The following is a 13483-nucleotide window of genomic DNA, read 5'->3' on the forward strand; positions in this document are numbered from 1 at the left end:
AGCAGCTGGGCTGCCTAATTCTCACTCAGTGTTAAATTTAGAGAGGCAACATCCCTGCTGCAGGCTGTTGACATGTTTTGTGGTGAGGGAAGGAGATGATGGGATGCAGGCTGCGCTGCAGGGAAGAGAAAGGCTGTACTTAGGGGCTGGGATCTCCTGATGCAGTCAGGAATTCTCCAGTGGATCCTCTGCTGCTGTAAAGCACTGCCTCCATTGGATCTTTTTTGCTGCATGTGTGCAGCCATTCACGGGAGCTTCCAATTTTCTCATTGGTTTATACCATGTACTTTTCACCTGTGCCATTTAGAGCAAGCCCAGAGCAGCATCATTCATGTAGAAAGGGCAGTATGCAGCTTCATAAAAACAGCAAACAAATAATAGCAATAAAAAGCCCAAGAACAAATCAGGTAAACCCAAATCCAAACATTGTTCATTATCAGCAGTTTGATTCATTTTACAAAGAAAAAGGAGTGGGGGGAAAAAACATTAACCTTGCATCATCAGTAAAAATGCCAGAGGGTTTCACAGGATTAAGCACAGAATTATCAGTCATTAAGAACAGAGTTCTCTCGTCATAGTGATATCAAATTTTAAAAGACTGAATATGAACATAAAGAGATTTTTCTGTACAGAACATAACAAGAAAATGCTATATTCACATCAATGGAAGTAACAAAGTGTACAGACCATGCAACCCAGCACTCCAAAGACCATGTGAAATAGGACTTTGTTTTGAATGGGAAAGATGGCTGTTGATCACTAGTCAGAACTGCTTCGGGTCAGATCGTGTATGGTGCTGAGCCTTTTAGGCATTGCTTGTTCTTAAAATGTCCACGTGTAGCGGTTTGGGATGGTAACACCACTATTGCCCACACAGACTCATTTACAAATGGAAGCTCTTCCATATATTCACCTTTCCTGCTGGACACCTCATCAATTCCTTTGTTTTTTAAAAAAGTTAATGTTTTAATCAAGTACAAAAATCTGCTTTCTAAATAACACATTAATAGCATTAACTAACCCTGAGAACCAGAGGGATGTTATTAAGTCAAGGGCCTGGACACTGCCCCTGAGTTCAGTGGGCTGCTTGTCCACGAGCCGGAGGAGGAAGGGTAAAAATAAGCAGATAAATTTTACTAAGCAGTATTAACAGAGGTGACGCTTTTACAAAACAATAATTTAATACTCAAATTTCAGTTTGAGTATTCAACCGAATACCATTCAAATCACTGTATCTGTATTAAAGGTTTGAAATTTTGGTATTCTCTTTCTTGTGCTACTTTACCATATAACAGTAGCCAGCTGCCTCCTTTGCTCACAGCTCATTCTGACTTCTGTCTTATGTTTCTCCAAGTGCAAAAGTGCTTTAAAACTGTATCTTTTTTTTCTTATTCACTGGTTCATTCAGACTCAAAGGGAACATTTCTGGAGACTCTACTTCACAGCTACATGTTATGTCAATTATGGAACAGTATGGCCATGTTTCCTGCTTGACACAGACCAGCATCTTCTAGTAAATCATAGAATGGAAGGATTTCTTTCCTTAATTTAAGTAAGTAAAATCTCAATGCTTAAATACTAGTAAAATAACAAAACTCTTTTAAAAATACTTAAGGGAAATTAAACTCACAAGATACTACCATCAGTTCTACCCAGTGAAAATCCAGTGAGGTTCCATCACCGTTAATCATTGCTCAGGATTTGGGCTATTATTAATGGAAATCAAATAATCTCCCAGCATTTCTATTTTGTTCCGATCCAGATTAAACTAACAACAAGGAATTTTTGCAGATGACTTCAGTCTTTCTTTTGTTTAATGGGTACCATTTTCCAGGCCTTTGTCCTTTTCCAGGCAAAACTTTTACTGGTAGAATTTAAACATTATCCTAACTCTTAAGGGGGAACCATGCTCTGATTTAATATTATTTTCTCTTTTGTAAATGTTTTTTTATATAATTTCATATCATTTTGATGCCATTTGCTGTAGTAAACAGATTGGTATGTGGTGTGTGTATGTGCACATTTGCACATACATTTAGCTTTATAAATCTTTTGTGACAAGAAGACTTTTCCTTGTTGCAGCAAAGAACATCAGCTAAACTTATTCTCAAAACCAATTACTACTTTCATGCCTTCATCATTGACTTAGCAGGAAATGGACTACAGAGTGTATCAACTAGCATGCTTTAAAGGAATTCCTAATTATTTCCATATGAAAATCCAGCTGCTCAGCTGTAAGCACACTAGAAAGCATTCACTTTTGGGTGGAGTTTGTCCAAGGCCTCTGCAAGCTTTTATTTCCCACAGAAACCTTGGAGATACAGCATCAGCGGATTTCTGTTTGCTCATGGACCTTGTGAAGGTCTGCCACGATTGTGGCTAATTAAACCCTGGCATTTTCCAAGTCTGTGGTATCTTCCCAGATTAAGAGAGATCACAGTGCTGTCATCTGGGTAGAGGGACAGTTACTGAGTTCAGTGACAGTCGCTGTGGCAGGTCCATGTCTCAGTAGGAAGTAGGTGATTCATGAGCTCTCAGAAGACCATAAAATAGTAAACTCCTTGAATTTATCAAGCAAATTCACCCCTGTCCCCACCTATTGCACTGGCATCCTTAGCCCAGACCATGTTTCTCAGTGCTTTCAGACCCTCATGGTAGCTTTCTCTATGTTGTGTTGCGAGCACGTGGCAAAGGGATGCTGTGCCTTGAGCAACAATGGACAGATGGGGTGGCTTGGCCTAGTATGGCAGATGATGGAAATAGATAGATGGAGGGATGGAGGGATGGATGGAGTTACTTGCTTTCAAACACGTGCCCAGTTCTGCTGCACAGACTCAGCTGCCTGTCAATCAGCTCCTGAATTGTGCCGTTTGCAGCATAACACCTCAGGATAAACTTACCAACACAACATTGCCCTAACATGCTGTGCTTTGTGAGGCTGCGGTTCGCAAATTATTGGCAGGAAGCTCAGACATCTTTGCAGCAGGGCTGAGACAAGCAATGACAAGTGATAATTCAGGCAAATACTGGTCAGGCAGACCCTGTGTGACCTTGGTTGGGTAATTTTCTCTTATTTGCATACAGGGTAACTGGAAACTAGAAAATTTTCTAAAATTACTGCCTCCAGAGGGAGAGTCACACGTTACCACTGGGTTCTTCCAAAAGGCTTAGTGGGAAAAAAGAAGAACTTATGAAATGTAACCCTGATATTTACAGGACAGGTGAAAACTTGCTCATGAATGGAAGTCACACTTACACTTGCCGTCAGACTTCAGCACACACAGTGTTCCCACAAGGCTTTCACTGAGCTCTGATTTAACAGCGTTGTCTGTAACTGTGAACTTCGGGTTTATTCACTCGAAGATTGTATCACTGGACTAATCTATTTTAATAAATCTAAATGCCATCTTTAAGAAGCCTGATGGATTTTCTGCGGAACAGTGATACTGCCCATTTGAAGGTATTTTTAGGCATCTGACTTAGGTGGTCTAAATTGCCTCCTTTGTTGATAATATAAAGAATTTTGTTCCTCTGGCCTACATCTAAATTAGATGCTAAGAACAGCCTAAAGAAAATGGTGTGAGTTCTCTCCTTCCTACCTTAAATAAATCCTTACAGAAATATCCATTAGCTTTAAACACATGGTGTCATCCCACTTAAAAATATGGCTTCAAGGCAGTGAGATTGGCAAGTAGAAGCTAAAACTCCTGTGACTTCTCCTGCTATACATTTGGAAGTACAAGGGCACCTCATATACGTTCATATCCTCTATGTGGCTTTCTTCTGGAAATCAGGAACGTGACAAACACAATGACAAACAATCCCAGGATACTCAAGCCCACAGCGATGGGAGCTGCTTTGCTGTTTTTATCAGGATAACATTCTTCTTCTGAAAGTAAAAGGAGATCAGAGAATGTGTTTTAGCAGAACACCATACTCCTAGATTATACATCTGTTTCCAAAAAAGTTAGCAAATACAAACCAGAAGTTATCAAAACCTTGTTTTTTCTTTTTTTCTTTATTTTTTTCCTGAGCTATACTTAATACATTTTTGTCTGTGGTGGATTTTATCTCAAGAAAACAATACTTGCCCCCTGCGAAATAGCTACATGCTTCACTGGAGAATGACTCTGCTCTTTCATGTCTGCAGTAATTGTTTTACCACCAAGATCAGCACATACACAGCAGGAGGCTTTCTTGCTGATAGCAGATGTACATCACACTACAAAGTGCAGTTCTGAAAATAAAGAGCAATACACATCCTGCATGGACAAAAACTGCTCCTGTGTGGCATCTAATTGCTTCTGCCCAATCAAAAGGATCAGGGAGCCCATAGCCCAGCACTTCATTAGCACAGCAAGGGTCCTAATTAAGTCAGTGTTTCCTAAGAAAAATAAAATTCTCATTGTTCTCTGTGTTTAATTGAGAATATTTGTGGATTATTGTGACTAACTCAGAACATCAAGAGATTAGGAAGACACAAGCCTTGGATTTAGTCCAGGGGGTTGCTTTAGCATTACCATTGTACTTGTATTGTACATATGATGATATCAGAAAAGGTTTTGACAAAAACGGTATCTTTTAAGAACCATCCAAAGATATAGTCACTCTAAACATACCTCTTAGCTACAGAGAGGGCAAATCCTGACTTCTTCAGACAGTCCCTACCCAAATGAATATTCAAGCCATCCTCTGATTAAATGGAAACTCATTACTTAAAATTGAGTTTCCAGACTGGGGCAAATTGGCGGCTTTCCTATGGAGAGACTGCACCATCTGGGACACTGACATAAATGGAATATTTACACAAGTAACAATGGCACGATCAGTCTCAAATTCACAAGTGTAACCCTGGAGTGAGGGCAAGGTCTGGGAACGATGACTAAAGTGATACCAGAAATGGATCAGACGTACATCTCTCATCTGATCTACAGAATGGTCCTTCCTGGTGCTCCAGTAAAAGAGAGGCCTCTAACATGGTGCTCTAATGGCACCTGAGTAGCAAACTATCCTTAACTTGCTCAGCTGAACTCCACAGTGTATCCCAGCTCAGTAGTGAACCCAGCTTATAGCCAAGGCATGAGGGAGATCCAATGCCCTCTGCCCCTTTCACTCCCTGTGACTATTCCAAGGCAGATTTTGACAGCAAAAGCCTGTATTATTATTGTCTAATTCTGATGACTGTGCTGGCACAGACTGTAGCTTAGCTTGGGCCTTTTCCCCAATGGCAATCATGCTGGCAAGGGCAGGCAGTCAGCCCAGGGAGCTTGTGGTGTGCATGACATCATGTCACAGCTCCACAGCCTCCACGGGGCTTTCCGGTCTCCTTTGATCCAGGTGGTGATTTCATCTGATGCAATGCCACAGAGCCAAAGGCATCAGCATTCTGCTAGATGCTGCCTTTTAAAAACTTTACCAGGTTAATGTAACCTTCTGTTAAGGAAAAGGGCTGAAAAGTATTTTCTTTTGAGTACTGCAAAAGCCAGAGGTGTTTGAATTGACCCTTTTGCTTTGACAAAACCTTGGGCTATGACTCTAGGAATTGTTTCTGATACACTGCAGTGCAGTTCAGAAGATGATTTTAGAGCTTTCCAGACTCAAACAGGCCAAGCTGTTGATGTAACACTGCTGCAGTCTGTACAAAATCGTAAGGAACTTGAAACCAATGATCATTACTGTTTTCTTTTTCTTCCCCTTTTAAAGATAAGCAAATCAGGAGCAACAGAAGTGAAACAACCGGTCAAGAAACCTGAGGGGAGAAGGCTGGTGAAATGTATAGAGCCATTCCTTCACAGGGGATTTCGTCTTTCAAAATCTGCATATGCAGCAGAGATACATAACAGTTTCATAACTATTTCTTGGCCACTGGGGAATTATTTCAGATGTGGTGGCTGCTTTCTCAGCCCTTTGATTAAGAGCAAAACTGATTTAATTTTGTATACGGCATTGATTAGCAGAGATTAGTCTGACCTTGGCAGGGGGAGAGACAGAGACAGTCTTTCTAAGCTTGGTCTCTGCTAGAGATGAGGCCATACCAAAAGCCATAACCGAACTCACTCATTGTACAAATTCAGATAGGAATGTGGGAACCAGATGGGATCCCAGGAGTTGTTCCAGCTCAATGTTATCCCATTAAAAAAATCTTCATGAGAATAATAGCATATATTGGATTCTCAGTGTGGCTTATAAGACTTTAAAGAGAAGTATGCAAAAAAAAAAAGCTTCATGGCTTAAAAAAGCCCCCTCAAAATCCCCAAATGTTGTTTCTCATATTCCCTTTAGAATAAGAAAGGCAGCCAAAATGGGGAACTAACAAAAGAAGAATCAGAGCCAAACTGAGTCAAAAGACAGATCTAAAGTAAAGAGAAGAATACAGGAGCAGTATTTTGTAAGCATGCAGCAAGTCAGATGTCAGAAGAAGGGAATGTTTTATTAGTGTATCTGATGAGCCTCTCTGTCCACCTGAGTTCTTGTATGGAAACACCCTGAGAGGAACTCACAGAAACATGAAGATGTACAATTTGAAAGGGACCACGGGGTCTCATCCAGTCCACCTCTATGGTTTTTGCAGGATCTTTCATGCATCTCATAAGAAGTAAGGCAGTAGACCATGAGAGTGTCCATCCTGTGGGACTCAGGAGTTTCCTGGTGCTCCCAGCAGTCATGGACCCCACAGCCTGACCTGGTCCTGGCTACTTCGCTGGACAAGAATGACAAAGACAATGTTTAATTTCCCTGTGGAAGGAACTCCAGGTGTGGGTGTAGAGAAGAAGCTCTAATGCGCACCAATACATACTCCCAGTGTGTGCAATCCATGAACCAATGGAGTCAGTACTGGTCTGTCTCTGCCTTTTACTAAATGATATGGCTGCATTTTTGTAGCTGTACTCAAGAAAAGACAAATTGCAGAGATGAGCATCACATTTAAATGTGCAACTAGAGAGCATGTCAATTGTGTTGGTCCTCAGGTGTGCATTTCATCATGTCTAGACACAGCTGCTCTAAAAGTATCATCCTCCATTCACGAATATCCTTTATTAGTTGGCAGTTTTGCTGCTGCAGCTGTGAGACATCACGAGTGTCAAGAGCCTTTCAAAATACCTAAAATCTGACTATATCCAGAACAGGGACCTTGAACTGAGCTGTACCTATTAGGGGTTTGGGCAAGGCAATGGTGGTGAACACACCTCCCCTTGTTCTGGGAGAAAATGGGTGAAGAATAAAATTGTGATTGTAGAGTTGAACATTTTTAATGAGAAGGTGAAACAGAAGGTACTGAATGCAGGAGGGAAAGATACTTTTCCGCCTTCCATAGGTATTAGCACAGTGTTGAAAATGACTCAGAGAAGGGTGAGAATACAGGAGCAGGCAGGTTACACTGTTTTGGAATTATTACAAACCTGTGATGGTGCTATAGGTGTAACAGGTTCACCGCATGTATACGGTTATAATCTAACAGATTATATCCATCAGGCTACCAGAGTGCTGATTTGTACATATCAGAAGGATGGAAAAGGTATCCAAGTACTCACCCTTTCCAAACTGGTTGCCAACAAAATCAAACGCCTGCAGCTGCATGTTAACCAAGAGTAGCTGGAAGTTCTTCTCCAAGCTGAAGGTTTGCTTGCTGGCACACTTAAAGGAATTCCCCAGCTTGGCTGTAAACAGCTTAGCATGTATGGCTGCATAGTAAAGCATACCTGGAGGCCGTAAAGAGAGACAAATGAGAATCCACATTAACTCTGTTGGAACCAGCATCTTTCTGCAATAAAATGGAGGATTCCCAGTGCTTTGGCAGAGCAGCAGTCACAGATGTGACTAAAGCATGGACATCTTCCCCATAATCTATAGTTACATTTCTTCCATGTTTAAATGAGTGCTTTAATTATCAACAGGCTGAGCTTGGGTCTGAAAACGTGGCTAAGATTTCAGATGCTTCTTCAAACAATATTTTAACAACCTGAGTCTGCAAGACAGGGTTAGGATTCTCATAGGAGCAGACAACTATCTTAGGTCTCCAGCACAGCTATTTCCAGACAAAACAGAGATACCATCTCTAGCATGGGAATTTGACATCTCTGGTCTGTATTGTTGTATGTATTAAATATGTTTTTAAACATAATTCAGTGTCACAGTACTTTACAGAAAATATGGCTCAAGTTCAAAGCATGAAAAGATCTTACAACCTGGGCACATCCTTTATGCATATCCTCCTTTGAAAGCAGCTATACCAGTCTAAGACAAAATCATCCACATCACCAACTCTGCATCACTGTATCGCAACCACATCTGACAGCACAACAGTGTCCAGCACACTCTTGATCCTCTTCAGTCTGAGGAGAACCGCTGTGGAGCACTCAAAGTATACTTGAGGATTTTAAAACCTATGATTAAGCTGATTAGTTTATATTTGCTGCAGTTTGCACTTTGCAACACACAGGAAAACTGGTCGTTTAAACTGAGAACATCCCAAGGAAACATGTCCTCTGGATCAGCTTTTCTTTTACTTTAATTGCTGTAGATCAGAAGAGGCTCCACTTGAGTTAATAAAAGTGCTCATCAGTGAGAAGCAAAATAGGCACTGACCTTCCGAAAAGCTCGATGCCATTAGGGCACACCTGGTCAAGCTCCTTATTTGTTTTTCTTCTTTTAGGGACAAAAGTCAATCCAAATACTTATGAGTAACAAGTGGAGAGCCAACATAATACAGTCATTAACCTCTCACAGATTTGATACACTGGGGAGAATTCATGGAAAATTAATGTCAGAGAAAATCTGATGTGATGGCTCAGGATTTTTCTTTCTGATCTAAATGATGTTCTTTTAGCATTTCTTGGAACAAAGCACCTGGGGCAGCTCCTGACTGTTCAAATAAGAACAAACAAGAGGGCTAATATAAGAAAAGAAAATGCGATCACAGAAGAACGCAGACAAGGTCAAGGATTTTGGGATGATCTGAAGATCCTCACCCTGGGTCCAGTTCTTATTTTTGCCAAACCAAAATGTCAGACGTATCTCCTCTCCATGTTGGTGTATTTGAGATCTGGACCCAGCTCTGCATTTCTGTGATCCAGATGCTGCATTCATTTCATTTGCCTATTAGATTAGAAAGAGGCATGCAACTGAACTGGAGTTGTGTGTGTTTGCAGAGAAAAACTTCAAGGACTGTTTTGTAGCTTAAATTTAGGGTTGAAGTAATCTCTGTTCTGAAAGAGGTGGGGCAGGGAAAGTTTTTGAAGACAAAAGGTAAATTAAACAATTCTGATTAAACTGCGGCCTGGTCCCTTCTCTTCCATTTTCATACCATAAGATTTAGGTGAATGACATGTTGAGAAAGCCTGATAAAATACATCATTCACAAAATCCAGTGTTTTAAAGACATGAAAGCCTATCCCACACTCAGAACAGATTGATACAATATTAAGACAGTGTAAAATGACTGACCTTCAGATGATAACTGTAATCTGGCCTCAATGTTACTGACATAGTACATTGGAGCTTGCTGCAAAAGAAGACACATCTTTATTTGTATTACATCCTCATGTTTGTGAAAAAAATACAGTTCACCACAGCAAAATGGTCACAAAGAATTTCCCAAAGAAACACATTTTAAAACATCACTTTCAAAACCCGAGAACCAACTTCCTTGGATGCATCGCTTTTTCTTTTCCAAACCACTCCATCCATAGACAAGAGGCTGCTGTAATGCAGCAATCTCAGCTACGTCACCAATGGGCCGTGCAGGTGTCATTTTGCACACATTGCTCAAGCCAGATGTTTGTGTGATACTTGCGGTAACTAAAAGTAAGAGGGAGTGAAGAAAATATTACACATTGCACAAATTCACCAGCACATGATAAGGCTGTTTTATTTTTATTCGCCTGTTCTGCTTTCATCGAGAGCCCCTCAGTGCTCTCCTGAGCAATCCTGCACTGCATTAGTCCTTGCTGACCTGCACTCCAGCTGCTTGCATGACCTCAGCTGACACCGGTAGAAGGACGCAGGACTCCTGGCACTGCTGTGCACTTTATGCATAGGTGCCCTTCATGTGAGCAAACTGCGAAAAGCAGCCATGCTGCTGTGTTCATCATCGTTTTTAACTGGGAGAGGTCAGCAACACGCTGAGAGCTGGGAGCTCATCTCATCTCATTGGTTTCAGAAACAAGTTTAAGAAAGAAATGCCAGAGAAAACGTTCTCAGCATTATCCCCACTTAAAGACATGAATAGGTCAAATATTACAATTTTTTTGGCGGCAGCACTGTGTTCTGTTTGGCCACCGTAAATAACTTTGCTTGGGGAAAACACCTGTTTCTACTTCACATCTTGTGGGTCAGCTACCAAACTTCCTTCTTTCAAGTTCTTTGCAAAGGGCAGCCGAGAGAGGTGTGAACTGAGCAGCCGCTCCCCTCCCACTGCCCTGCACCAGCGCTGCGGCCCCGGGGCCTGATCCAGCTCCTCTTTCACTGTGAAAATCAGAAGTGCCGTCACTGCAACACTCCTGGTTCAAAGGTGTTCGAGTGGCTGTGGGGGCAAGCACACTAAAAAAAAAGCAGCTAAATTATTTCAATGACATTTCATGATGTCAAAGAAGTCTAAGCCAAGCCCTGCTATGCTCTTGAGGCTTATCTTTAAGTGAAGGGAGGATTGTCTAATGTTGTGCCAATAACCGCCTTTTTCAGGGCAAGACAGGCCAAGTACCTCCTAAAAGTTCACATTGCTCTCCTTAGCGCTGCTACAAGTTGGGGCTTTCATGGGCACTTGAATCACCAGACTTCTCTAAGGATCCTTGTAACACAGAAAATGCTCCCCTTGTTGCAGGAAGCACACATTTAAAGCAAACACTCAGGGTCTGAACTGAACCTTTGTTTTAAAACTGCTCCTTGATTTTTTGCCTCATTTCTCCTCCATAGCTTTTAGAAAACGTTCTGCCATAAACTAAAGTCAAGATGATTATTCGTTAAAATCTTTCTTCTGCTCAAGAATTAATGACTCAGATGTGGTAAAATTTGCTGGCGCCTCTTGAACTTTCTGTGGAATTAACTGATTAACCATTTGTACTTTTCTTGTCACTCATTTGAGCTTGGAAGCAGGCTGTAAGACTGATATTTTGGCTTGATTAACCTAAGGGCACAGATCAGCAGTGATGGCCACGCAGCTCTGAACTGCTGTGGAGCTCCTGCCCATTCCTCCCTGCCCATTAATGACTTTATACAGTATTAACTTCTGTCTTTAGCCCTGCTGGCCTCACCACCCAGCCCTTATTAGCTTTCAGATAAACAGTACTGTGTGCTGCCTCTCAAAATGTGTAACCATGTAAACGTCTGAGGAGGCAAGAGGACGGCTGCATTCAGCAGTTTTGTCCTGTGGTTATAAGCCTCATCCACACACGATGCAGTGCCACTGGGAACATGGTATCAACAGACACCATGTCAAAAAGAAAGCTCATTTTCCCACTATGTAAGCAGGGCCTCTCTCTTGCCCAAGTTTCTGTGTATACTTATAAGTCTCCCTGGTGTGGTGCAATAAATCCACGGCACTATGATTTTAGCCTCTTGGAAGGTCAGGAGTGATAGTGCCTTAAAGTGGAAAACTAGCATAGAGATGGATGAAATGCCTTTTCCCACAGCACAAGCTGGATCAAAGGCAGGCTGAATTCCAGCTCCCCAATCCTAAACAAACCCTCCCTCTAAATGCAATGATTACCTTTACAAAGGTGAAGTTTATAAACCCTCCACTGAAAGTTATGTTCAGCTCAGCGTGCCCCATCCCACAGCTGCCAGATGTCTGTGTCGCGTTGGGGTTGACAGTCATGTACTCCATCTGCTTCTGTGGAGAGAAGAGACAGTGCAGGGTTGCTGATGAAGAGGAGGGGAAAACTCAGTAAGAATCACAAAGAGATTGATAGCTGGGTTTTGGGTGTTTTTTTCTTCATATAGGCTCTGTCTGGCTGAATGAACAGGCCAGTGGTGGTGGCAGCCTAATTGCTGGCTGCCAGGGTCATTCCCAGCTCATAAACCAACACTAGTGCTTATCTGACACAGCACCGAGCTGTTCCAGCGACTTAAGATGGCAGAAAATAATAATTTTCTGCTAGCTGAATGAACTAATATGATTCAAAGCAGAGTCAGATGAGCACCAGCAGCAATTTATAAGGAGGGAGCAGTGGGAACTTGTGCCTGAAGTCAGAGGAAAGATCAAGACAGAGGCAGGCAGTGGTTAGATTGGCTTTGGCATGCGTTGCTCCTCCTATCACCCTGGCCTCCTCATGTCCTGCACTGTTCATCTCTAGCATCTGTCAACCCACACTATAATCTGAAAGGAGAGCTCTGCAGCCATGAATACGGTTTGGCTCCTTCGGTCTCATATCATACACACCTTACTTGTGCAATAAACGTCTCACTGTGGTCTGGTGAGGGTGGGGATAATGCTCCCTGCCTGGCTTCAGACAGGATCAAGGATGAAAACTACTTTCACCAACATTAGATACTCATCCCATGTTAGAAACAGTCAGACCCCAGGCAAGTATATTTGGATTTGTAATGAGGATGGGATGAGGCATATGAACTCCACAGCTCAAGGATGTAACCCCGCATATTGTATTAATGGAGGTTACAAAACCATAATTCTGAGGGACGTAATCATAACTGTGGGTTTTATGACATCTATTGCTGAATCATTCACAGTGTAACACTGCTGGGAGAAGGAACCAGCTCCCCAGGACCCCTGCTCTGATCCAGCCTGGCAGATCCTATTACCCTAAAATCAACATGTATCAGCATCACGACCACCCACCTCTGAATCCAAGTCTGTGACTTGCCAGTTTCTCACTTCCATTGCAACTCACAATGTCAAGCCCTTCACTGAAGTCAGTTCAGATTTTAACTAACCTTCCATTCTGGGAAGCACAAATAACACTGAACACCTACCCTCCCAAGTACCACTACCACAGATACATTGCTGAAATAAGAAAGCAGCCGTATGTCCCACTGACATCATAGTACAAACCAAAGTACAGCAGCTGAGGTGCCGTGGCACAGAAAAGGCCTTGGATTGGCAGGAAACCACTTTTATCATACAAGCTAACTTCTGAAAATTGCTTTGAAAGAAGAATAATAAAGCCCAGAAAGAATCATTATAAAGCTCAGCCTTGCAGTGCTCCCACCTCACCTTATGTGTGTTTTGAGCCATCAGTTGCAAACCCATGGCCGCTTTGATGCAGGTCTTGTTCCTGTCAGAAACAGTGTATATGCCAGTGGGGATGGGAGAAGGCTGCGGTGCAAAAGTGGGTCTCACTGTTGTTGTAGTAGATGGGATGGTGGTTTGAGGCCTTGGATGAATGGTGGTTGTGTTGGTCATGGCTGTGGCTGTTGGACTTTTAGGCGGTGTTGTTTGATTTCCTGACCCTGTGCTGGGCTTCACAGTTTCCATGGTGGTGGCTGTAGTAACGGCAGGGGGCGGCCCTTTCGGCTTTTTTGTTTTGTT

General features: G+C 42.2%; 1 protein-coding gene across 1 annotated transcript in view; it reads right to left on the reverse strand.

The window, feature by feature from the left end:
* Positions 1 to 3749: 3749 nt before the first annotated feature.
* LOC104539173 (lysosome-associated membrane glycoprotein 3-like) overlaps positions 3750 to 13483 on the reverse strand; it is a 14004-nt gene continuing 4270 nt past the window's right edge. The window contains exons 3-7 of the mRNA XM_010182629.1: positions 13169 to 13468; positions 11705 to 11827; positions 9445 to 9502; positions 7533 to 7700; positions 3750 to 3889 (exon numbers count right to left, since the gene is read on the reverse strand). Of these exons, the coding sequence (XP_010180931.1) occupies positions 3750 to 3889; positions 7533 to 7700; positions 9445 to 9502; positions 11705 to 11827; positions 13169 to 13468 (789 nt within the window). The remainder of the gene's footprint in view (positions 3890 to 7532; positions 7701 to 9444; positions 9503 to 11704; positions 11828 to 13168; positions 13469 to 13483) is intronic.

Source organism: Mesitornis unicolor, unplaced genomic scaffold, assembly GCF_000695765.1.
Source record: "Mesitornis unicolor isolate BGI_N332 unplaced genomic scaffold, ASM69576v1 scaffold51744, whole genome shotgun sequence".
In the NCBI taxonomy this organism is placed as follows: Eukaryota; Metazoa; Chordata; class Aves; order Mesitornithiformes; family Mesitornithidae; genus Mesitornis; species Mesitornis unicolor.